This window comes from Danio rerio, chromosome 10, assembly GCF_052040795.2.
Source record: "Danio rerio strain M-AB ecotype USA chromosome 10, GRCz13ab, whole genome shotgun sequence".
Classification (NCBI taxonomy): Eukaryota; Metazoa; Chordata; class Actinopteri; order Cypriniformes; family Danionidae; genus Danio; species Danio rerio.
In genome coordinates, this window is record NC_141030.1 from 8215450 (window position 1) to 8242506 (window position 27057).

General features: G+C 36.5%; 2 protein-coding genes and 2 long non-coding RNA genes across 8 annotated transcripts in view; 2 read left to right on the forward strand and 2 right to left on the reverse strand.

Moving 5' to 3' along the window:
• The window catches only part of LOC141376306 (uncharacterized), a 31232-nt gene extending 29273 nt beyond the window's left edge, over nt 1-1959 (forward strand). For both annotated transcript variants that reach the window (XR_015500794.1, XR_015500793.1), the window contains one exon: nt 1124-1959. This is a non-coding gene — a long non-coding RNA (uncharacterized LOC141376306). The remainder of the gene's footprint in view (nt 1-1123) is intronic.
• Nucleotides 300-13080, reverse strand: slc35e4 (solute carrier family 35 member E4). Of its 3 annotated transcripts, NM_001430875.1 has the most exon segments (4): nt 300-1648; nt 8451-9064; nt 11026-11095; nt 13000-13080. In NM_001430875.1, coding segments are annotated over 2 exon segments (1164 nt in total). In that variant the 5' UTR covers nt 9046-9064; nt 11026-11095; nt 13000-13080; the 3' UTR covers nt 300-1079.
• A 3227-nt stretch (nt 13081-16307) lies between these two features.
• osbp2a (oxysterol binding protein 2a) overlaps nt 16308-27057 on the reverse strand; it is a 57064-nt gene continuing 46314 nt past the window's right edge. For both annotated transcript variants that reach the window (XM_087270114.1, XM_087270115.1), the window contains 4 exons: nt 22692-22787; nt 22386-22570; nt 20344-20564; nt 16308-17754 (listed from right to left, as the gene is read on the reverse strand). In XM_087270114.1, coding sequence (XP_087126240.1) covers nt 17612-17754; nt 20344-20564; nt 22386-22570; nt 22692-22787 — 645 coding nt within the window. In that variant the 3' untranslated portion in view covers nt 16308-17611. The remainder of the gene's footprint in view (nt 17755-20343; nt 20565-22385; nt 22571-22691; nt 22788-27057) is intronic.
• Nucleotides 22456-23222, forward strand: LOC137490365 (uncharacterized). Its single transcript, XR_015500826.1, has 2 exons — nt 22456-22894; nt 22996-23222. It is a non-coding gene; the product is annotated as an uncharacterized LOC137490365 (long non-coding RNA).

Sequence of the window (27057 nt, forward strand, 5' to 3'; positions counted from 1 at the left end):
GATACGTGCTAGCACGGGATGAGCTCAGTGGAAAAAAAAAGTGGTGGAGAATACAGGAATGAATAAAATAATTATAACTATTTTAGATGATCAAATATTCTACATATATATATTGTAGATATATATGTATATATTATATACTGTGTTAGCTTAGCATCATGCTAACACCATACTTCAGCACAGTGGTTAAGTATAGATGATCCACAAGTATAGTACTTTGTTTTTACATGCTGACATTTATTTTTGAACGCAATTTGCCCGTAGGCTTTGGATTTTTCATGCAAAATCTTTTTTTTTTGTTTTTCACAAGACAGCGACACGGCATGATCCCTGTTATATTTTAGGCTTTAAAATTGTGCGTGAAAAGTGCGTATCTCTTCAACACAAACGGATGCAGCTGACGTAAAGTAATAGAATATTCATCCATTTATTAATTTTCCTTTGGCTTAGTCCCTTATTTATCAGGGTCGCCACAGTGGATTAAACTGCCAACTATTCCGACATGTGTTTTATGCAGCGGATGCCCTTCCAGCCACAACCCAGTACTGGGAAAGCAATAGATTACCCAAAGTTAACTTTATTTGTCACGTATGGCGTTCTTTTGTAGAACACAAAAACGTTTTGTAATTTACAGAATGCCTAGGCTCGTATCATTTTATATTCATTCTTATTATTTAATTTACTTGATTAATTAATTTATTTATTCAAAGGTTTATTTTACCAGAGCATTTGTAATCTCTTCTTTAAGAGCATCCTGGATACTGACATACTATAATACATTTTTATTGATATTTTGTAAAATGTTTTATTTTAATTTTGTATTTTATTTGTTGTTTTTTAATTGTCACGTTGATGAGAAATGTTGCTTTAGAAATAAGCTCCAAATATAAATATGTTTTTCATGATTTTAGTTTTACTAAACTATAAAAAAAAGTTGCTTCGCCCCCCTGATTAAGTTGTTAAGGGCCAGAGACCACATCAAATCCCAATTACTTTCATTTTCCACCTTTAGTTCCTGGCCTCTAGTCAACACTGCAGCAGCTCACTAGGTTTTGGAACATCATCTTAGGTACGTTCCTTCAATCAGTTTTCTCATGAATCTCCATCTCTGTCCTCTCATTAGGTTCTTGAGCATCTGCAAATGATTCTTCATCTGAACACGTTTCTGCAGTTGTCTGTGAAATGTTCAAGTCATTCTCCCTGGCAAGAAGCTCTTCCTCTCCACCGCCACCGGCTGGCGTTCTGGCTCTCCGGGCATCAAGGTAAGCCACAATGATCTCTGAGTTTTGGTAGATGATCATGCCCGACAGTGTGAGGGCGGCTCCGGCACAGCTAAGAGCCGTCAGCTCATGCCCAAACAGCACCTGGGAGAGCAGCAGGTTGCCCACCACATTCAGGTTGCCCAGTATGTGCAGCGTAACAGCGGAGGTCAGGGTAATGACACAGCAGCTGGCCAAGTTATAAAGCACTGACCCCAGACAGCTGAGCAAGATGAAGCCCCAGAGATGGTGGTCATACTGGAAGGGGGATTGAAGCGCAGCCCAGTTTTCCAAGGCCAGAGCAGCTACGGCCAGGATGCAGAAGCTGGGGATGGACATCAGGTACAGCAGGAAGACAGAGTTGATCTTCTCCTCCTGGAGCAAGATGCCTGACAATTGCACATGTACAAAGAAAAAGTTATACACTTTGGGTGTAGTGTACTTGACACACATCTTAATGCCATCTGGATTGTCGTTCACGAAAGCACATGCTGAGTTATAAGTGTGATGCGTAAAGTAAACAAGCCTATCCTCTGTGATGCAATGGGCACAACCGAAATAGACGACTGAAACATAAAACCAATAGGTGACCTAGATACGCCCATGTATCTTTCTTGGAACTAGTAAATAAACTAGTCGAGTAAATACATTACACGTGGTAAAATATCTCTGTTCATTAAAAGTTTCACATATTTTGTTATTCATGGGTGATTTCAGTTTATTTACACTTTTAACATTGCATTGCATTATAGAGCTTTAATATATACAGTTGTCGTCACGCTTATTAGACCTGCTGAATTATTACCCCCTTGTATATTTCCCCCAATTTCTGTTTAATGGAGAGAAGATTTATTAACACATTTCTTAACATAATAGTTTTATAAGCTAATTTTATTTAATCTTTGCCAAGATGACAGTACTTCATATTTTACTAGATAGGTTAAAAGATACTACTAGTATTCGGCTTTAACTGCAATTTAAAGGCTTAATTAGGTTAATTAGTCAAGTTAGGGTAATTGTGCGATGGTTAGAATTAGTGAAAGTGTATTAGTAAATTACTGAAGTGTTTTTATTGTTATTAATATTTACAAAAATATTTGACCATAATATAGAATGTTTATTGAAGGCTCTTTATAGTGGAAAATGTTTCTACAGATTATTAAAATGTGCTTAACACATAAAATGCTAAAAATGTATCCTTCAAGTTCAAAATCCAAAGTTCCTTTTTGGAATCACTGTGAAAAAAAACTTTTTGAACCTTAACCTTGAGTGATATATTAAAGATGTCAATAAAAGTCACTTTATTAAATGTTTTTAACATCAAAAGTATTCAGGGGAGAAAAAGAGTCCAATGATGTAATTTAAAAGTGTAAATACACGGAAGTATAATGTGTAACGATATACATATTCACACTGAACTATTTGGTATGGGACGCCTTACAAACACAATGATCTACCAATTATATGGAAAAAAAATCTATTTGTATATAAATTTGTATACAATCTGTGTGTGTGTGTGTGTGTGTGTGTGTGTGTGTGTGTGTGTGTGTGTGTGTGTGTGTGTGTGTGTGTGTGTGTGTGTGTGTGTGTGTGTGTGTGTGCTCAGTGCTCAGCATAAATGACTACACCCCTCCCAAATCTTTCTTTTAAATGAATATTTTCTATAGGAAGCTATACAATATTATATTTGTGCACATACATTAGATGAGTCAGTATTGAAGCCAAATCTGGAGCTTATCTAACAAAATAACTTATGATAACAATCCAAAATTAGTACACCCAAATTTATTTCTTAGAAAAAATTCTAAATAAAAAATTTTTAAACAGCAAAATTCAAGGGGAAAAAAAAGTTCAATTCTGATTAGATTTTGTAGTTTGTAATTTCCCCCGATATTTTGCATGAATTGAAATGTATTTTCTTTCTATTTCTAAAGATGTTTGGTGGCTAAAATATAATTTTAATAAATATATCCATTTAATAAATCAGTTATAATACAAACATTAATTTCTGAAATGGGGTGTACTCATTTATGTACAGAGTACTGTATATATAAATATAAAAAGTGTGTGAAATATTATTTTCTCAGTGCCGCTGAGCTTAACAAGGCAGCCCAAACAACGTACTGTAACAGGTAACATGCAGTCTGGTCTGCACCTCTGCACACCCTAACAGAAAAACATCCGATACAGGCATATGCTGAATAAGCTTAATGTATAATGGCCTGTAACAGTAATGCTATTTACAAGAACATAAGATCAGGGTGCGTGTCCATTGAAGCGTTTTTAAGCAGCTGATACTACAGAGCTCTTCCAAATACACTCAGCTGTGAACAATTCTGCAGCGCTGGATTTAACTCATTCTCCAACTGTCGCAACATTATAGAAAAAACGTCTAGCACTTCACATAAAACAGGTGCTCAGAGCCTCGTCCCGCAGCTGTTATTTTAAATGTGCTGCTATCAATGAAAAGAACAAAAAATATGCTTATTGAATGGAAAAAAAGAATTATTCACTTTTTATATTAATTAAGCTACACTATTTCTTATTCCTGCAAATTTAATCAAATTTGAATTTTGATTAAACTATTTTTAATTTAATAAAGCGATTATGGGAAAAAATCTATATAATTTTTTTTTTTTTTGCGTAATATAATGCCCCCTTTCTAGCAGTCTGCATTTCATCAGGATATTTAGACATACATTTATCCTCTACAAAGCCAAATTTTGTTTTTTCATTATTTTTTTCTTCAGCTTAGTCCCTTATTCATCAGTGGTGGCCACAGCGGAATGAACCTCCAACTATTCCACCATAAGTTTTACCCAGCAGATGTACTTCCAGCTGCAAGCCAGTACTGAGAAACCAAATTTAAATTCCCTTCACTTTTGTAGCATGGGACATGCTTGATTTTTATAGTGCAGGCCCTGATTGGCTAATCGGGAGGACCGGGAGAATTCCCGGTGGGCCGGTCCGTTTTTTGGCCGTGAGGGCCGGTGTCCCTAGCTCCAGAATCTGTTGCTCTCAGCAGTCACACTTTTTAAATTAATTAATTTATTTACTTGACCACAGTCTTCTTATTCATTATTTTTACCGCAGCTCTGCTCTTTTTATATATAACCAGCTTGCAGGTTAATAATAATATAAGTCACCTTTCACTGTACAACCGTTGTGGTCCGGCACGTTAGATTACAACGTCGCCGACCCAGGTTTGATCCTCGTCTGAGTATGTTATTATTTTCATTTTTATTGTTGAGACATATAAGACTGTTAGGGTTGTTGAACATTTAAAGTTCTAAAGCAGCTGTTTTCTCAAAAAAGACGTGATAGTGTAATTAGAAACTGATTTGGAAATGACCTTATTTTAATATAGTCAGTCGTGAACTCAGGTGGGCCGGTCTGAGGCTTGAAACTCCAGGGCTGAAAAGGAGTCCCACTCCGGCCCTGTTATAGTGTATTAGATGTATTTATGCTTTTATTAGTGCAAAAGAGAACCAGTGCTGTTTTAGAGAGCAGAAAACACAAGTAGTCTTTTAGCTCAAGCTGCACACCTTAATGGTCTAAAACATGCAAAAATGGGTTCAAGTGCGGCACTTTACCGATCTAGTTGTTTTCTTTGCATTTGTTTATAACCACTACTGCTACTGGGTCAAGTGGAGCTCCTTCATTTTTCAAAGTCAAGAAAATATTGTTTCATGATCTTACTTTTAATAAATTGGTTTGGTTAGTTAAAATTAATAAAAATATATATATTCACAGTGGGGGAAATCAGTATTCAATATGTCTGATTTTTTTTCAGGGGATAATATTTCCAAAGGACCTGTTGACATGGAATTGAACCAGAATAATATTTAAAGAAAAAAACAATACCAACATACAAAATATTAAAAAACTGAAAAATTACAGGGCTGCCCGATGGCCCGTGGCCAGCATAAGAGACGCTCGGGACAGAAGACAAGATCGTTACTGTCCCAATTGGACCAGCGCTGCCTTATCACTAAAGTTTAGTTTGCCTGCGACAGTGCGACTATTTGTCAATTCCGTGTGAATACAGTCTTAGAATCAAGAAATAGTTTGTGCTTTTAAACCTTTAAATGCTACCTTCTCTGTGATGTCGTAAACACCATATTACTTTTCGGTTTCTCTTATCTGATTGGATATTGTGAGCACGTTATTTTTGTCTGTAACTTGGTAACAACCAGTACAGTGAGGAGACAGCAACATCAAATTATGAGTCTAATGTCTTGGAAGCAGACATTTATGTGAGCACAACACGTCGGAAAAAATGAAGCGAGGTTTTGCACAGTTTGTCGTCAGTTTAGCAAAGTAGCCACCTTTTGTTTAATCAGAACTGCCATAAAATACCTGCACATTTTTATACTGCTCCTTTTGCTTCCATAACACTTTAAATTTATTAAAATATTCAAATACATTTATATATATATTTTTATATTTACAAAACTCAAAATTGTACTAAAAAATTACAGTTGCTGTCTGGGCTCTCACTGCCTTACTACAGCTTCCTTTTTTCATGTGTTCAATACTTTTTTCCTGTGTCATTTAATTTTATTACACATAACTTTATAAACAAATTAATATTGTTGTCTTTGCATACATGCATTTATTTGGCTGTTATCAACATCTGGTGACAATTTCAAGTCAACAGCACCTTTAGAAATATGTTTTCTGAGATAAATGGTGATGTGTGGATACTTATTTTCCCCCATTGTATTTTTGCTTTATCACTGTCCATGCCAAACAACTGTTTCTTAATGCATCTTAAATGACTAATGGTTAACGGTTTTCTTTGTACTTAGACAAATATTTTAGAGTGTTATTTTGAGAGTGTGTTTTTTTTTGTGGGTGGGGGGATGGGGGGGTTGAAGCCTTGGATGGGAGGGGACATGTCCCCCCGTTCCCCCCTGGGATTTACGCCCATGGTCAAACTATTACACCCCTAAAAATTGCGGGTTATTTGCAAGTTCTCTCAGATGTGGTTTTCTCTTATATACCCATTATAGCGTCACACTACAAACAATGTTCACTTTGTTAAAAACAGGCCACAGCCCATTTAACGTGCATGCAAACTGTAGGTGATGTTACGTAACATTACAACAACTAAAGAATTTGGTTGAAATACACAGCACTGGAAAACAAATGCGGCTGCTGCCGTTTGTGACCCAATAGGAATGAATTCATGATAATAGGACGACACATGCAGTATAGAAAACAGGTTCTGCCAGTAAACTAATGTCCTCAGTCTGGTCTCACAACATGATGTTCTCAAAGCTAGACACCCACATTTAGAGGACATCAGTGTAATAGAGCACAGCTGACACTCATTTAGCAAAACAAAACACACTATTAGCCAATCCCTGTCCATTTCTGCCAGCTCCCCTGCTACTTGGGAAATCAGGTTAAAGGGATCGCTTACCAAAAATAAACATTCTGTCATCATTTACGCTTTTACAAAACTGCTCGAGTGTCTTTCATCTCTTGAACACTGAAGGTAATATTATGAAGAACACTGGAAATCGGTAGCCATTGTCTTCCATATAGTATTTTTGGGAATTCAGTGGTAACATTCTTCAAAATATCTTCTTTTTGTTCAACAGAAAAAGAAAGGGTTTGGAAAAACTCGAGAGTAAATTTTCAATTTTGGATGAGCTATCCCTTTAAAGTAGCAGTGGTGTTTGGGCTCATGGCTGGATGTCCAGAACAGGATGTGTCAAAGGGTTGGTTCTTTCTGACTCACACTGGGAAGTAAAGCAGTTGGGGAATTATGGCCATAACTAGCTGTATGGAAAGACTAAAAAACTAGCTCTGCTGTCAGGAAATTCTGGTTGAGGATATTTTCATGTGTCAATAAATGGCCAGTGGCTTTTTTAATGATTATTGAATTTAGATACAGCTATGAATATCTTTCTGAATTTTTTAACACAGGCTTTATTGTCAAACAAGTCATAAAAATGTTCAACCGTAAGCTCTGAAAGCTCACTAATAATCACCAAGCGCATATGGTTCTTATGAGCTGAATCCTATTCATGATTCTGTTGAAATGATTCATAGGGAGTGAATCAGTTTGTCTTGGAATAATGTAGACTTTACCGGATTACATAAATTTGACTTGATTTAATTTCTATGGCATTAACTTGACTTTTCCATTTCATGATCACTCCATTGGATTTATTATAGGGCTGCACAATACATAGTTTCAGCATCGATATCACAATGTAGTCATTTGCAATAGTCACACCGCGAGTATATGCAATGTTGAGTCTGGATTATATTTCATCATTTCGCAAGTGTTTTTTTTAAGGCCTGGGATTGCGTGAGCGTTTTAAAAGCATTGAGGCCTATGAAAGTGTACAATTTGTAACTTTGACTTATTAACAACTATTAATTTTATTGAACTGTTTATAAAACAAAGACTATGCAGTAATAATTTACATTTTGTTATTCAATACTGTACACTTAATTACAATTTGACTCCTCGAAAAAAAATGCTGTTGTTTATTTAATCCGTATTTTTCTTTTATTTATTTACTTATCTATGCTTGTAGATTGTTTTATTATATTTTATGCACCTATATCTAAAATTATCAATTATTTCCAATTGTTCAACTCATCTAGTGAATTTGTATTCATATTACAATATATATATATATATATATATATATATATATATATATATATATATATATATATATATATATATATATATATATATATATATCGCAGAATGATAAAAATATGGCAATGTTAGAGTTTTCCAATAACATGCAGCGATAATTTATTTTGTAAAAAGCTGTTTACATCCAATGAAATATGTTTATTAAGACTAAAACCAATGAATGTTTTGCATCTATCAATTATCATGACATTTCCCAATCAATAATACATTTATTTAAAGTTGCATTATATTTTTTTATTTCAGTAAACATTTTTGCATGTAGTGTTTTTGTTACCTTCATATTTTTTTATTTTAGTTTTCGTTCAATTTGTTATTATTATATTATAAAAATTTTATATTTTTCATGAATCTAAAAACTCTAAATCTGAAATCTAACTTTTTGAGGCATTTTGCTTTTATGTTATATATATATATATATATATATATATATATATATATATATATATATATATATATATATATATATATATATATTACACTAAATATATGCATACATAACTTACTTTGCTGAATAGTTTTAACGCCTCTCAGCATAGTGGCAGCGAACACAAACAGGCAGCCGGTCTGGTCGAACTGCACCTCGCCCATAATGCTGAATGACGCCCCGAGGCAGATGGGCATCATCGCGGTGTACTTGAGAAAGTGGTGCTGCTTGCCCAAAATCAGCGCCGAGATCGCCAGCGTGAATAGCGGCGTCGTGGTGTAGATCATCTGCGCAAACGAAAGCTGCACATAATTGAGTCCCACGTTCCCAAACGCGATGCTGGCGCAAAACGTCAGGCTCAGCAGGAACACTTTGCATTTGGCGCTGGTGGTCAGGTCCTGCTCGCCGACGCCTTTGTGCCGGACGACCCTGCTTTTGATCAGCCCGTAGTCCACCACTATCGCCGTCAGCATGTGCAGGGCCGAAAGCAGCAGCGGGTATCTGAAGTTGTAGACGGCGAAGATCCATTTGTTGAGGCTGGATATGGTGGTGCCTGTCACGAGCCACACGGACACGGCGAACATGAGGTGCAGCATTTCTGGAGCTCGCCGGCTCTTCTTGCCGGAGTCCCGGGTCTCCTCGCGCTTGGCGGAGCGGCCATCGGCGCTGATCATGGTCGCTTCATCTTCGCATCTGCGGGGCAAACACATCTTAAGACTGCAACGAACATACTTAGCAAAGTAAATCAGTTGATATGCGCATGAAACGAGTCGGAAATGTGTTAGAAACAGTGCTATGACTGGTCTTAACGCGCTGTATAGCAACCGTGTGTTTTGGAAGCAGACAGTAAAAACATTCCGTCTTGTCTGCATACACGTGTTATTATGTGTTGCGGGTTTGGCTGGTGACGTAAGGCACTGACGGGAGTTTGTTTTGGGCATGAGCAGTGCTGGAGGTTCAGTCGGACGAATCGGTTCGCTTGAATGTTAGTTCAATGCTTCGAAAGAGCTCGTTCTGTCATTGTTTCGGCTCTCATGACAATAATATTATTAGAAATGACTTTAGTTCATGATCTCTTTAATGAAAATGGTCTTTTGCTATTGTATTAGGAGTTATTACAGATGTAAAATTTTCCTTTCTCACCAAGAGAATTCGCCATTGTCTTTGATCCTGTAGATTGTTTAACGCTGGTTTGAACAGAGCTCCATGTATTACACCAGTTCTTTGTGATCCGTTTAAAACAACAGTGGGTAAAGCTTGTCTTGTTTTAAATTCAACTAGCAATTGAATCTGTGCACTGTTTCAGAAAGAAGTTGTCTCAAAATCATCTTATTAGGGTAGAGCGGGGCACAAAGTAACACTTTTTAGTTTTGGCCATATAATGAACAAAGTAATGAGATTAGACCAGTGGTCACCAAACTTGTGCCTGGAGGGCCGGTGTCCTGCAGATTTTAGCTCCAACCCTAATCAAACACACCTGAACAAGCTAATCAAGGTCTTACTGGGTATACTTAAATCATCCAGGCAGGTGTGTTGAGGCAAGTTGGAGCTAAACCCTGCAGGGACACCGGCCCTCCAGGACCGAGATTGGTGACCCCTGGATTAGACAAACCATTTGTTTTTGTTTTTTACCAACAACACACAAGCCTCTCCTTCAAATGAGCACTGGTTGTATGATCTGGTTGTATGATTGACAGAATCTATGGTGCATTGCCAAAAATGCCAGGAGTATAAATGTTACTGCGGGGCAAGTTGTAACAGACAGAGGGTTAGTTGTAACACATGCTTAAAGATTACTTTAAATTGTAGATTTATTTCCTCAGTACTTAACTCATTTAATTTTTTATTCTACTGTACATAGCAATGTATGTTTATTTATTCATTTATTTATTTATTGGATAAACACATTTGGATTTATTTGGATTAGTATCCATTGATATACAATGCATTTATTTGCATTATCAGCAATATAACAAATGTTTGTCTATTTTGAATTACTCACACTCTTAATGTTTTATTTTAAGCTTTACTTTATATGTATTCATTCATTCATTCGTTTTTTTGTCGGCTTAGTCCCTTTATTAAAAGAGGTCGCCACAGTGGAATGAACCACCAGCTTATCCAGCAAGTTTTTTTTTTTTTTTTTACGTTGCCCTTTCAGCCGCAACCCATCTCTGGGAAACATCCACACACACACTCATACACTACGGACAATTTAGCCTACCCAATTCACCTGTACCACATGTATTTGGACTGTGGGGGAAACCGGAGCACCCGGAGGAAACCCACGCGAACGCAGGGAGAACCTGCAAACTCCACACAGAAACGGCAACTGAGCCGAGGCTCGAACCAGCGACCTTGCTGTGAGGTGACAGCACTACCTACTGGTTTTATATTCCAACATTCATTAATTTTTGAATAGTGACAGCGTGTGACATGTTCTCTTTTTTGTTTACCATCCTACATTGAATATTTGGTCTAAAATCGCATGCAAGTATGACTTCAAAACAACATTAGCACCATTGAACTGACTGTGAATAATGTTGTTCTTTGGCTGTTAATATTATTTCCCTGCTTAGAATTTGCAAAGAATACTTTTCTAAATTATAATATTAACGAGGTAGTCAGAATGTGCAAATATTAAATGAACTTACCTCAATCAATATTAAAGTGACTCTTAGATGGAAACGGAGGAAGGTTTCGCCTAATCTCATTTGTTATTACCTGCAAATTACATGTAAAGTATACAGTTTATTATAAGAATTTATGACCAAGCAACTGAATAATTTAATAAAGCAATTTGAGAAAATCTTTGTATATTCTACGTTTCTCTGGATGTACTAGATATATTAGGAATAGATTTGAGTAAAATGCTCTTTTTTAGTTATAAAATTTCCTTTAGATTCCAGAAAATGACTGTTGGCCAATCATGTTTTTAGTTTTTGCGTCAGGGTAAACTATTACTAATCAAAAACTTGATTTTGTTACTCTTCTTTAGTTAAAACACACACAAAATTCAGACAAGTTCAAATAAATTTTTAGATGACAACTTTTTTTGGTATTACATTGTTATAACACTATACATGGTACTTCTTTGGAACGTATTATTAAAATGTGATTTTGTAATAATTGTGTATATTTTAATAGTTTCATTTTTCTGTGTATTTATTATATAGACTAGAATAATTGCCTTTTTTATTTTATACCATGTTTTCAAAAAATGGCTCTTTATCAGTATTAGAGAAGTTAGCCTACTTTAAAAATAATTAAAATTTTGTGTTACTCACACTAATAGGTAACTTTTTAATTTATTTTAGAAACAGTGTTGCTCATTTCAAAATTCTACGAATTTATTTGTCTTCAGAACACAAAGTAAAAAAAAATTATGAAATGTAAATTGTCTTTTAAACTACTGTAACATTCGAAGTGAATTAACAATGTTTTTCAAAATTGTCCTAAAACAACAATGGGTGTTCAATAGTTTTAGGATAACTTTGATGAAAGGTGGTGATCCACTTCAAATGTTGACTATTCACCCAGAATACTAGTGATTTAAAATTGCATAGATAGAAAAAAATATATACGTCCATATAAATCTACCATTTTAATCCAAGTTTATATGAATTAAGGCATAAATGAAATCTGTTATATAAGGTGATGGTGTTTCTTAAGAAAATGAAATGTATAAAATGCTCAATTCATACTAGTTTATCATCTCTGGAAGTTTTGGTTTCATATGATAACTGAAGGGAGAATAAATCTCAGATTTCACTAAAAATATTAAAATTTGTGTTCAAAATAAGCACTAAAGTTATAGGAGTTTAACAACATGGTGGTAAGTAGCTAAATAATGAAGTCATTTTCAATAGCAAATGATTCACATTTTGAACCGATTCAAAAGAATCGAATTGTGCAAGTGAATCATGACAGCAGGAACATTTAAGAAGCCCATCGACCAATTAGAAACTGGCTCGTGTTGCGCTACCTGTTTTGTATTGGCCGCCTCCGGTTTATTCAAATACAGTATTAAAATGGTTCGCCTGTAAGCAAATCCTAAACAAATTGATTGTCAAACCGTCTGAACAGTGAGTCGCTGAATGTTTTGCTGCTGACTTCACTGATCTCTCTGGCTTTTAGATTGACAGTGCAGCAAATGGTCGCTCTGTGGTCCACAGAAGCTCATTTCATCCGGGATCCCGTGATGGGGTGCCTGAAACTGCGATGACCCTCCAGCACAGCCAAATCTATCAAATGATGACCCAATGTTGACTACAGTAACCGAATTACAGTAACGATGGTCAGAGGCCGTATGTTTGTGTGTGTAAAAGAATGACGCTGTTCGATGACGTTGAGTCACCGCAGCGTCGCTATTTTGCTCAATTTCCATGAGTAATACAGTCCCTAATACAGTTTCATACTTTCGTTTTTCCTGAACCATATAAAGGACGTGCTTGTTTTGATAACCACATTACACGCTAATAAGAGTCACGTCAAGTGAATTACACAAGCAAAACGTTACAATAAGATGATAAAAACAACCTCGCGCAGCCGTTTAGCGGAAAAAAAGAAACAACCACAGTGTCTAACTCATTAACAGCTTGTCCAAAAGCATATCCCGTGTTTCTTACCGTATTCCCGCACTGCTGAAGCTGGATGTGTGTAATTATAGATGCCATCGGCCCTTTCGGTGAACTGCCAGTTGTTGCCAGATCAGCTGTGCATGACGTCACCGCGAAGCGTCTGTTCTGTTCATTCTGTGCGCAGCTCAAAGGTGACCATCCGGCACGTGGACTGTCCGTTTACAAAGAAACCTGGAGCTGAGGCTTATTTCATGCATTAGCAATGAATTTTATACATAGAAGCCAACTCTTTCTTAATAAATGATACGGCATATGTGACTGTGTAATATAGCCTACTGTCACATTTATATCTCGTAACCCAGAAAGACGTAGGGATTTGATATTTTTTAATATAGATATTTATCAATTATATATGTATTCCCTTTTTCTACACTGAAAAAAGTGTTGCATGCAGAACTGTTACAAATTATTTGTGTTGAATTCAAACAAATTAAGTTTAATAATGTTTAACTTAATTTGTTTGTTTAAATTCAACACAAATAAATTGTTTACAACCACTTAACATAAAAAAATTGAGTAAATCCAAGGAATCATCTCTGCATTATTTTTTTCAGTGTACTGATGTGTGGTTTTACAAATAAAGCTGATGTTGTCAGTGGCTAATTTAGTGATTTTGGGGCCCTAAGATATTCCAGCCAAGGGGCTCAAAAGTACTAAAATGGACCCTTTCTGCTTAATAATAATAATAATAATTTTGAATGTTTTTCTTATATAATTCGATCTTCTTTTCCACATTTTATCATAATGCAGAATAATAATGTGTAAAGCATTTGCTTTCTTATATGAATTCACAACTAAACATAATAAATGAACTGTTTTGTTTTTAAAACTAAATCTTTTCTGATTTGACTGCTGGACTCATCCATGATTGAAGATGGGGGACACATTTGCGCGAATGGAATAATTACTTTCTAATTCAACTTTTTAATCCCTCGCAGTACAAAACATGATAGAAAACAATGTTATATATGATTTATAGGTATAATTTTTACATCTATGTATTTATTTAGGGGCCCTCAAATTTCCCGGGGCCATAAGCAGGTCACTTACCTTGTTTATTGGTTAAACCCACCCCTGGATGTGCCCCTTTAGTTTGGTATATGGCACATTGGATAATTATAATTCATTTTTAAATATAATCTTTACACTGACATTTCTTTAAAAAATATATCTGAGTCTGAAATTAGGCAAATTTTTCACAACCTCAGTTAATATAAAAATATCAAGGTAATATTTCACATAATATTCTTTACATTGTGTTGACTGATTTTATGCTGAAAATAGTTACACAATCACATTCACAAAGCATATGGTACATTTCGGTCTAAACAGCTTCCAAATGTATTTTGCATGATAGGTGCCTTTTAATGTTGATTTAAAGTTATTTGAATGTAACTAAATAGAGGATTTACATTTGTGTTCATGAAAGGTGAAAGTACATTTTAGGATATTTTGTTGTCAAGCTGCATAAATCGCTTCTTAGTTTGAACAATTGTGTCTTGTATTTGTTATTTTATTGAGTATCAAAACTACTACCATACTTCTATCATTGTATTAATATTTTGAATTAATTTTTTTCGATCAGAATAAACAGCTAAAATCAGTCCAAGGCACTCGAAAAATGTGGAAAAGATATTAAAAAGCCGTTATTGACATGGGTATTCCCTGCGCGCTTGGGCAAACACTTGCCTTCATCAGGATAACCTAAAAACCTGATGAAGGCAAGTGTTTGCTGAAACGCATAGGTGCAGTTTTAAGGATGTCAATAAAGGCTTTTGAATATTTAAAAAAAAAATTCGAGTGCGTTGGACTGACTTTTGCTGTTTATTCTGATCAAATAAAACTAATTTAAAATATTAATACAATAATAAAAGTATGGTCATAGTCTTGATGCTCACTAAAATAACAATAAATGCTTTTTTTGTTTATTCTGATGAATCCCTCACCCAAAAAGCACCGATACATTATTTAAGCTACCCCTGAGCACTTTTTGTTTGATTTTATTCATTCATTCATTTTCTTGTCGGCTTAGTCCCTTTATTAATCAGGGGTCGCCACAGCAGAATGAACCATCAACTTGTCCAGCACATGTTTTGGGCAGCGGATGCCCTTCCAGCTGCAACCCAACTCTGGGAAACAGCCATACACACTCAGTTACACTCATACACTACGGACAATTTGGCCTACCCAATTCACCTGTACCGCATGTCTTTGGACTGTGGGGGAAACCGGAGCACCTGGAGGAAACCCACGCGAACCCAGGAAGCTCGTGCAAACTCCACACAGAGACGCCAACTGTTCCAGCTGAGGCTTGAACCAGCGACCTTCTTGCTGTGAGGCGACAGCACTTTCTACTGCTGTTTGATTTTGGTTTTATTTTATTTTTGCATTTTAATTTTAGAAAAAGTTTTTTAATTATGACTTCATATAATTTTATTTCAGCTTTACTTTTGAATCATTTTAGTACATAAAGTGCGTGCATAATATGAGAACTGTTTCATTGGCAACTTGTTAAAATAATGTCTATTTACCTTTTCCATTTAATGTTTTAGGAGGTAAAAGGAAAAATGCTAGTGGTTTAGTTAAACTGTCCTCTTAGCTAACTATAATAACTCGAGTGGTGTTTTATTCAAAAGTAAAGATTTGAAAGGAGTTTTAGCTAAATTGCTGGTAATCACTGACTTGCAACTTTTCAATTACCACAGTTTTTTCTATCTTAAAAATCTGTCATTTTCTTTCTGAAGAAAACACCTACAAATGCGATTAACACAGTTTATGGTAGGGCTGAACAATATATCAGTTAAGCATTGATATCATAATGTGTGAGTCTACAACAGTCACATCAAAGGATTAGATTAATTAATAAAGATTAAAGGATAAAGATAATATTGAATACTATTTTATATTATTGTATAAAATTATATAATAATGACAACGTTAATTCACGTTTGATTTTTCGATTTCTATATTTGAATACTGTTAGACTCCTCATTAATTCTAAAGCACTGTTCATTTAACCTTTATTTTTGTATTGTTCTATTTAGAAACGCTTGTAAATGATTATATTTTATTTTATGTCAGATTTTTCAACATCATGCAGCCCTACATTCCTTTATCTTGTTATTTTTTGGGGGGAGCATAACATAAAACAACCAACAAAACCTCTTTGATAACCCTTGAATTATTACACCCACAATTATTGTTGTTAGCCTTCTTTTGAATACGACATATATAGTTTCCTATGACAACCAAACAAATCATTTACTGTGAAAAACAGAGGGGACTTTCAAGAATGATGAATTTTAAAAGTCTTTAGATTGCAATATCCAGCATATTCAACATCATAATCAAGTGATCTAATGCTAATACTCATCTTTTAGTGTCTGATTAATACAGAGTACATTGGAAAGTGTCATTTTTGCATTGTTTGTGGTTCCAAACACACAACACGTTACCTTTGGTTAAGAAAAACTCAAACACAGTCATTAATAAACATCATGTTCAATCAGTCCTTAACATACTGTACTACAATATTCCATGATTTACACTTTACCTAACTGCTTTTAATGCCCAAATACGAGTTAACCTTCACCCTCATTTTGGTTACAGTTTACGGTCAATATTCCACTGTTCCTTGCATCGTGAATGACATATGTAGCATATATGTACTTTAGCAGCTAATATTGGAAACAACAAAGTATTGCCACCACAAATATTAAAAACACAGCAACAGCCAAAGGTTCGCAAACAACCCAAAAGGTGACCTGATGCAGTGTTAGACGAATACTCCATTAGCATATCTGTCCAAGTGCATGCTTAATTTGCATAATTCAACAAATCTGCACTGCATGCAGATGAGTCATTTTACATGACCTGCAATAGCTCATCTGTCCAAAAATAAATAAATAATTGTGCAAGTGTATCAAGTTTGCAAACATTTAGTCATGACTGTATATGGAGAATCTCAATTAAGCCTTAATTCATCACCGACACAATGACATTTACATAACGCTTGTGCTAAATAACTAAACGGGCAGCTAGAGTAGAACTCTCACATTAATATTGAATAAATCAGCTTTGATAGTAATTTTTTTTTTTGTAAAAGCAACATCAATTCACTGATCTAGAGTCTATCTAGGTTGTTTATGGAGCGTTACTACTATCTATTCTACAGCTCAATGGAGGAACACGGTCTTGAGGGCCCTCGATCCTAATGCTTCATAAATGCGCTGAACGTCTTTTATCACACAATGGTGGATATTAAACAGTTGACCTGAAGCGAACCAGGCATGAGGAAGAGTCTTTTGCCTGGTGAAGTGTTACATTCCTCAGATCATTAACATTATAAGTGTGTGTCACTCGGACATTTATAAAGTGCTGCCACCTATTGTGCTTTTTTTGTTCATGCAATATAAGTTTTCCTGCTTCAATAGAGGCTAACAGCAAATTAAGATATATATTTATATACACGAGGGTGCCTTAGAAGACAAAATGTGTATATTCTGTGCATGTTAGAGATCCTTGGAAAAGGGAAAACATTGGAAAGCAGTTTTCAAGGATTATTGGAATGGCAGGCTGGTCCTGGTGGAGGAGAGAGGCTTTAGAAGATGGCTGGACACTGACTCCAGTCCTGTCTGTCTTTGGCTTCCCAGTAGCCTCCTTTGTACATGAAGCTGCTCTCACCTGTCTCTAGGTCAGTCCTTTTCATAAACCAGATGGGCTGGTAGGTCTCCACCTCCTTACCTGTTAAATTCCGGACACAATGTGTTAGGTGACGTAATGGGATAACAGCCTGCTGTTTAGAGTACACTCAGTGGCCATTTTATTAGGTACAACTGCCATTTACGGTGTTGTATCAAAGTTGTTGACTCTTTCAAAGCATAAAAACGTGTAATGTGTTTGCAGATATTTAATAAACATGCTTAATGAGCATACCTGTTAATTTGAAAAACAATGCTAAATTCAGTTATTCTCCTTTGAAAATATGTCTACACTGCCAGATTACTCAATTATATTTCAGAATCTCGGGTTGCTTTGGTCATCCTCCGAAATGAGACGCAGATTTAAAAATCCACAAGATGTTTTGTAATAAAATAATATGAATATTACAAATGTAAACATTTGCTGAACAGCTGAAAAGTCCCTTTAAGGCAAGTAATTTCACTGAGGGGCCATCTTTGAAACTCTTCTCAGGCAGTATGCTCGGGCATTCTGTCTAAATGAGGAAACATCAAATTATTCAAAACGGTTTGCCAAGATTATGATTACATTAAATATTTGGAATAAACAATACAACAAAAACTGTTTCTAAAGTTTCATTTCTAAACATCAGAATCAAACAAAATGTGCATTTTTTTCCAAGATGACGACACCAAACTCATTCCTGGCCGTTCTACACATTATCATCCTCTGGATAATGTTGGATAAACGCTGGTCTTCTGAATTAATCCACAACTTGGGCTTGATGGCGAATCTCCTCCAGAGTGACAGTCACTCTTTGTCTACAAGTTTGTGGGCTTTCATATATTTCTTATGTCTATAAAGCAAGTATTTACTGAGATCCCAGTGTGTTTGTTGACCACCAAACTGTCGTAAAAGCACACGCCTGATCCGAGCTTCTCCCCTATAGATACTTCAGTCTATAGACCTTTTTCATGGCTGCTGCATGGAGGGCGCCATAGCGACCAGCGTCTTCCGGTAGAATGCTAAAAACTTCTGTTTACAGCGTTTACAACTGGTAATTTGTGCTCCGAAAATGGGTTTCAATAACGTTTTTAATGGATAACAGAGTGTTTTTTTGACACACAACTTAGAAATGTGTCTGTTAAAGCCGTTATAATCTGTCAATGTGGTTCAAGCGCGTCAGAAATACGAGAAAAACATTCTCCTAGTTCACGTGTCTGCCGTCAGAAATAGTGTGTTTGTGCTGACAGCCTGTCAGCTGTTAGCTCGGCGGCTCTTTAACACACACACACACACACACAGAGAGAGAGAGAGAGCAAACCAGAGTACTGGCATGAAACTTAACAGGTATGAAAGTCGTGCAATTTACAAAAATGACCAATAAAAGTCTGTTATTGATCCTCTGCTGGCTGATTTGCTTTTCATTCTAATCGCGAGCCGTTTGTGTATTTCGTGTGTTGTTTTTACCACGGTTTTTGTTTTTCTGTCATTTTGAAATGACACAAGCCTATATTTTCACTTTGTCACTGTTATTAAATCAGTGTGTCAGTGGCACAGTACAGGCTACGTGTGTGTGTCAAACATTTTGGTGAATTACATTTGTTTGGGCTGGTTATATATTTGAAATAAAGAGAAAATGTTGACTTTAGCGATGACAAGGCTTCATTTAAACTGCAGAAGATGCCGTCTGACAACGAGGGGAAAACGCCTCACAGCAGCTGTTTTCCATCCTATTAGATCGCATTTCTTTAAATGATCAGTCCAGGAGATGGTGCTGTTGGACAACAGTATTAGTTCAAAGAGGATAAAAGCAGGTAAAATAGATTAAAAATATCGTTTCAAAGCTATCCAAATGTGACTGTTTACACGCATCAGCTGCCGGCCGGAAGTTCTTCGCATTCTCCTTGCGCATACACGCAAAGCATAATGGGTAATTTTGCGTTCCAAGAAAAAGGTCTATAGCGATCAATGATTGGCTACTGTACTAGTAGGCAGAGCTTCATTTGCCATATTGAACATTTCACTTTTCTCCATTCAAAACTATGTAGAGTAATGTGTTTTGTGTATTCTCTTTGTTACAGTGTATGGCTCAATGATTAGGCGTCCTCACTCCTGCTTATGTCACCAATCTGGCAAACTGTGTGTGCTTCCAATCGTTGGAGAAGGAGATGGGTAAAAAAAAAACTAAAGTTTCAAAGGTTTTTGAATTTGGACTGCAATAACTAGGTCATACACCAGGTATACATGCATAGACATGTATAGAACAATGTAATCAGACAGTCAAATGTCAGTAACTATGTGCATCTAGGCATGTTGATGTGGTCATGACGATCTGCTGAAGTGCAAACTGAATATCAGCATGTAACGAAGAAGAACTTGATAGAAGAAAAAAAATAGATTAAACAGTTCCTCCAGTAAATCTTGATCAAAGTCCTTTTTATCTCAAGAACCACTGGACTCAAGTGACTTTAAGAGATTTTGAATGTGGCATCTCAAAGTTGTATTTTCAATGTGATTGGCTAAATTTAGCAACTCTCGATGCAATAGAGCATCTTTGCGATGCAGTGAAACCATGCATGTGAAAACAGCTTCTAGCAAAGCGCACCTAATAAAGTGGCCAAAGAGTGTAAATGAGTGTGAATGTCTCACCCTCTTCGAGTGCGAGGTTGGCCTGTGCATCTCTCTTCCTTCTTTCTAGTCTCTGACGCTCCTCCAGACGCTGTTTCTCTGTGTTCGCTTCATCCCACAACCCGGCCTCCATCAGCCGCTGGTCGGGCCGCAGACGGCTGTCAGTGGGGGCTATACCGTCCTCCAGCTCATTCAAAGTCAACGCCAGAGAAGAGAAGTAATACATGTTCTCTGCATTCTCACTAAACTCACAGAACAGGACAAAGGAGAGTACAGAAAGAGGAGTTTCCTTAACACACAACAAACAGAATGTTTTGATTGATTGACAGACAGATGATATACAGACAGACACATACATACATACATACATACATACATACATACATACATACATACATACAAACATACGTACATACATAGACAGACAGATAGATAGATAGATAGATAGATAGATAGACAGACAGACAGACAGACAGACAGACAGACAGACAGACACAGATAGATAGATAGATAGATAGATAGATAGATAGACAGACAGACAGACAGACAGACAGACAGACAGACAGACAGACAGACAGACACAGATAGATAGATAGATAGATAGATAGATAGATAGATAGATAGATAGATAGATAGATAGACAGACAGACAGACAGACAGACAGACAGACAGACAGACAGACAGACAGACACATAGATAGATGGATGGACAGATAGACAGACAGACAGACACATATAGATAGATAGATAGATAGACAGACAGACAGACAGACAGACAGACAGACAGACAGACAGATAGACAGATAGATAGATAGATAGATAGATAGATAGATAGATAGATAGATAGATAGATAGATAGATAGATAGATAGATAGATAGATAGATAGATAGAGAGACAGACACATAGATAGCTGGATGGACAAATAGACATACATACAGACAGACAGACAGACACATAGATAGATAGACAGACAGACAGACAGACAGACAGACAGACAGACAGACAGACAGACAGACAGACAGACAGACAGACAGACAGACAGACAGACAGATAGATAGATAGATAGATAGATAGATAGATAGATAGATAGATAGATAGATAGATAGATAGATAGATAGATAGATAGATAGATAGACAGACAGACACATAGATAGTTGGATGGACAAATAGACAGACAGACAGACAGACACATAGATAGATAGATAGATAGATAGATAGATAGATAGATAGATAGATAGATAGATAGATAGATAGATAGATAGATAGATAGATAGATAGATAGATAGATAGATAGATAGATAGATAGATAGATGGACGGACAGACATGCAGACAGACAGACAGACAGACAGACAGACAGACAGACAGACAGACAGACAGACAGACAGACAGACAGACAGACAGACAGACAGACAGACAGACAGATAGATAGATAGATAGATAGATAGATAGATAGATAGATAGATAGATAGATAGATAGATAGATAGATAGATAGCTAAATAGATAGCTAAATAGATAGCTAAATAGACAGACAGACAGACAGACAGACAGATAGATAGATAGATAGATAGATAGATAGATAGATATATAGATAGATAGATAGATAGATAGATAGATAGATAGATAGATAGATAGATAGATAGATAGATAGATAGATAGATAGATAGATAGATAGATAGATAGATAGATAGATAGATAGACAGACAGACACATAGATAGTTGGATGGACAAATAGACAGACAGACAGACAGACACATAGATAGATAGATAGATAGATAGATAGATAGATAGATAGATAGATAGACAGACAGACAGACAGACAGACAGACAGACAGACATACAGACAGACAGACAGACAGATAGACGGACAGATAGACAGACAGACAGACAGACAGACAGACAGACATAGATAGATAGATAGATAGATAGATAGATAGATAGATAGATAGATAGATAGATAGATAGATAGATAGATAGATAGATAGATAGATAGATAGATAGACAGACAGAAGTCAGTAAGACAGACAGACAGATTAATTGATTGATTGATTGATTGATTCTCACGGGAGAGGGTATTTCTTCCACAGTAGTTTTGGTGGTAGAGTCTGATAGACAGTTTTCTGTTTGCCTTCAGATCCTCCACAGGCGTGGCTGCTCTCTATGATCTTTGCACTCTCCATTTTATCATCCCACGTTCCAGAGAGAATGTAGTGTGCGCTGCCTTCACCATCCGTCACAACACCTGTGACCTGCAGGACACACAAACACACACTTCCATGTATCGGCCAACAGGGGGCAGCAGCTCACAGTCCTGCACTTCACATGCTGGAATATTCAGACTGAATGAAGGCGATTGATGCACAGACTGACCTTGCGGGGAACATCTCTGGAAAAATAGCTGTAAGGGGAGAATTTGAGGTGGCACGTGTCCTTGCTCCGGTGGTTCACTATTATAATGTCTCCAGACTGCATCAGGACAAAGAGTGGTACATTAATAATAATGACAGAGCTACGGCGAGTGTAGCTTAGAATAAAGTGCCGTGAAATGAATATTCATCAAGGAAGTTAATATGGTCTGTTTTGATGTCATGCTTTGATTGTCAATTAATTTTACCTGCATTTCCCCTCTGAATTAATTTTAAAGCCTAATAAGTGCTTCCTGTTTCCTCTGCAGTGGGAAGACAGATGGAGGAGAACAGACTCTATGGTGAATTTCTCCAACAGATGGAGTGCTGAAGATGAGTCATGCTACACCACACAGATGAATCAAACTGTAAATTTTAATCAAAATTGAAATTTCTGTAATCATTTATTCACCCTCGTGTTGCCTCAAACACTCTTGACTTTGTCAAACCCGATGTGACACATCAGATGGTGCCATAAAAGCTACAGTAAAGATTAGCATTTAGTATTTATTTAAAGCTGTTTTGTTGTTGGGGGTGGCATGGTGGTTCAGTGGTTAGCACTGTCGCCTCACAGCAAGGTCACTGGTTCGAACCCCGGCTGGGACAGCTGGCATTTCTGAGTGGAGTTTGCATGTTCTCCCCATGTTCGCATGGGTTTCCACAGGCCCACAGTCTAAAGACATATGCTATAGGAGAATTGAAAAAACTAAATTGGCCGTAGTGTATGCGTGTGTGTATGGGTGTTTCCTAATACTGGGTTGCAGCTGGAAGGATATTTGTTGTGTAAAATGTATCTTGCATAAGTCGGTGGTTCATTCCGCTGTGGTGACTCCTGATCAGGGCCTGGTTTAACCAAAAAGCAAGGTAAGCAGCCACTTGGGCCCCAGGACATCAGGGGGCCCCCAATAAATATCTAGAAGTATAAATTATACCTATAAACTATATATAACATTGTTTTCTATCATATTGTGTATGAGAGTCAAACAAATAAAATGATTACATAACTAAATATAATTTTAGATATAAGCATATATATATAATAAATCAATCATATATAATGTTAATTTATATATTATATGTATATTTATATATAAAATGTATATATTTATCATTTTTAGTTGTAAATTCATTTTAAGAAGTCAAATTGTTTAAAATATAAAGCTTACATTAAGATAAAACGTAGATAAATAAATTAATTAAAATTAAATAAAAGTAAAAAGGGTGCATTTCATGACTTGGGGCCCCATGGCTAGTTACTTAGGGCCCCCAAATCACAAAATCCGCCTCTGCCACTGATAAATAAGGGACTAGGCTGTAGGAAAATGAATAAATGAATGTTTTGGTGTTTAAAGGCGGCATTTTTACATGTATTAAGTGTTTTAAATGATGTATCTGTGCAGTTTATTATTTAGTAAAAATTCATCATCTTTAATAAAATACCATTACCTTCCCTCCTCCCTCAAAACAAATTTCCTGCACTTCTGGTCACATGGAATGCCTTTAAGGTGGGGCTATCAATCCTTTAGGGAGGTTGGGCTATCAGTGTGTCTAGTTTCTGCCCTGCCTTCACTAAAGGCAGTGGTTTGAACTAATATACTATCACTCCATCTGTAAAATTTAGCTGCTCGCATAATAATCCTCCACAACTAGTTTGTAAGCAATGTTCCTCCATGTTGTTAGCAATCTTCAAATGCAAGGGTTCCTAAAATTTTCAACCCGCGACCCCAAAATGACAACGCCAGTGACTCGCGACCCCCAATATCCTCTGAGGTGGTTATAAATACAGAAACATTGCATGCAATGGTGCACACACACCGATAGACCCAAGTCTATTCTTCGTTTAACTTTTTTTAGGTATGTCAGGAATGTAAATGGGAGAGAAAGTTTAACCTGGTGGTGTTATAAAATCATAAAGGACCCCACCTTGAGAACCACTGTTCTAATGATCCAATTGGTTCCCAAAGACAAAATCGTGCACCACCCTACATTTTATTTTAGTTTTAGAAATTACAATAGGGGAAAAAAGGGTTTAAGTTCCGTATCATGCTGACTTTAAAGGTCATAAAATGAGACATTTTTAACATATAAGAGGTCATTTTACTGTATAAACAGAACAGAACTTAAAACTTAAGCCAAAACTAGTTTTGTCGTACATTGCTGCGAGAAAGGGATGGGATAAAACAATATGATAAGATGTTAATAAAAGCCAGCGATAGCTTCATATTTTAAACTTCTATACAGAGGTCACGTTTTGATCTTCTATTGGTCTCACCCAATCAAGTGATGCGATTTCGCAGGTCAGAGTTCACCAAGCTTTTCACCAAGCTTTCGATGGTAGCAAAAGCTTGCGTTTCCTGTCTGCCGCGTTCACTTGCATATGAATGGAAGTCTATGGAGTTAAAGGTGCTGTGTGACTGCTGCCTCACTTGTTAGTCTAAAAACAGCTTATAAAGATTGTTTTTACATGACTTCATTGATGACGCGCGAGACTCATATGTAAAGCAGAAAGTGATTCTTCTACATTGGAATCGGAGATACAAATGTTTATGTTTTGTGTTGTTTATAATTGTTTAAATTGGCCAAAGAAAATTGGCTTAAAAACAGAAGAAAAGGCGGCATGTAATAAACATTCATTTAATATATATTTCTGTGCACAAACTTTTTCGAACACAATAGTTCATTTGACAGCACTAATAATTATTATATACAGGTCAGCTATGGGTATTACATGTTAATGTGTTATATAATAATCAGATACAAACTCCACTACACGTATACAAAATCCAGAAGAACATAAATAACTTAGCCTTCCCTGCAATTGCTGCAATCAAATCTCAGTCTTGTTTAGCAATAATCCATGTCTTTACTGGTGTTTCGAGGGAATAAACAACCGTAACATGAACATCAAGATGTGCCGCAGCGGTGAATGTTTGTTGATGGTAAGTTCATCATCCGAACAAAAAACAAATATACCGTTACGAGCAAAATAGACGCTTATTATTGAGGAGCATTTTTACTATCCACTAAAATATACATAATAATGATGGAAATAATAATAATGTAGATTATGCTTCCACAGAGAGCAGTGGGAACATGTGACGCCAGTGCTTAAGTGATAACGAGAAGCACCTGTTATGAGAATAATAGAAGAAGAGACAGCAGTAGAAGACCAAAGAAAAGACTAAGCCTGGACATTTTTGTTTGGCGGTAGCCTCCGTGAGGAGCTGCGGCCTGTTTGTTTTATTTCACGATCAGTTCTTTGCATCCTTCTTTCCATAGGCCAGGTGACAGGGGCGGACTGGCCACCTGGCAATTCTGGCAAATGCCAGAAGGGCTGGACCATTTTTTAAATGTGGGCCGGTATGCTATTTTTTATTAAATATTTTTATAAGTATTGCTTTTACATACAGGCAGTTTTTGTTTCTTGCAAGATGTGAATATTATGATGATGATGATGATGATGATGATGATAATGATGATAATAATAGTAATAATAATAAATGTGAAACATTGGCCCAATCGGCGATGGCCAGCTGGTTTCGAGATGGGCTGACCCAATCAGAGGTTACGCGGACATAATCAAAATCTGGCTAGAATGTCAAACAAACATTAGGTGAAACACAAGCTAATTGTCAGAGATGGACCGTAAAAAAAGGAAAGGCGGTGCCAAAAAGCTCAGAGAAACTTAAAAATGGCTCTAAAATCAGACGCTGCCAAATGCATAAAATTAACTGAAATAGTCTCAAAATGGGACAGCACAATGGGTAGCGACAGCAAAAAGGTCAATGGTTCGAGCCTCGGCTGGATCATTGGTGTTTCTGTGTGGAGTTTGCATGTTTGTGTGGGTTTCGTCCCGGTTTCCCTCACAAGTCCAAACACAAAATAAATATCTATTAAACATCTATTACATATGGTACTGCTTATATTATTTTACCATCTGTACACCAATAAAAGTAGTGAATATGCGTGTCCGAGGGTGGGGCTGTGTCGGTGTGATAATGTGGGCTGATGTGGCTACAGTCCCAGGGCTGATTTTTAGTCGCAGTCCGCCCCTGCCAGGTGGTCATTAACTTCATTACAAACACCTTATAACGTAATAGTGTGACGAAACTCCGCCTCCACTGAAGATCAACGCCCACTTCTGCTACACTGGCCAATTAGTCCCACCCTCTGATTCACTTTGCACTATATACATTACAAGAGGCAATTGCAGGTCTACACTAGAAACCAAACCTTCCTTCTGATCCCAACATTAGGAAAGATTAATAAAACTTTATTTTTAACGAAGTAAGGGTGAGTGTCATGCACATACGCAGTGTAAAACCAAGTAC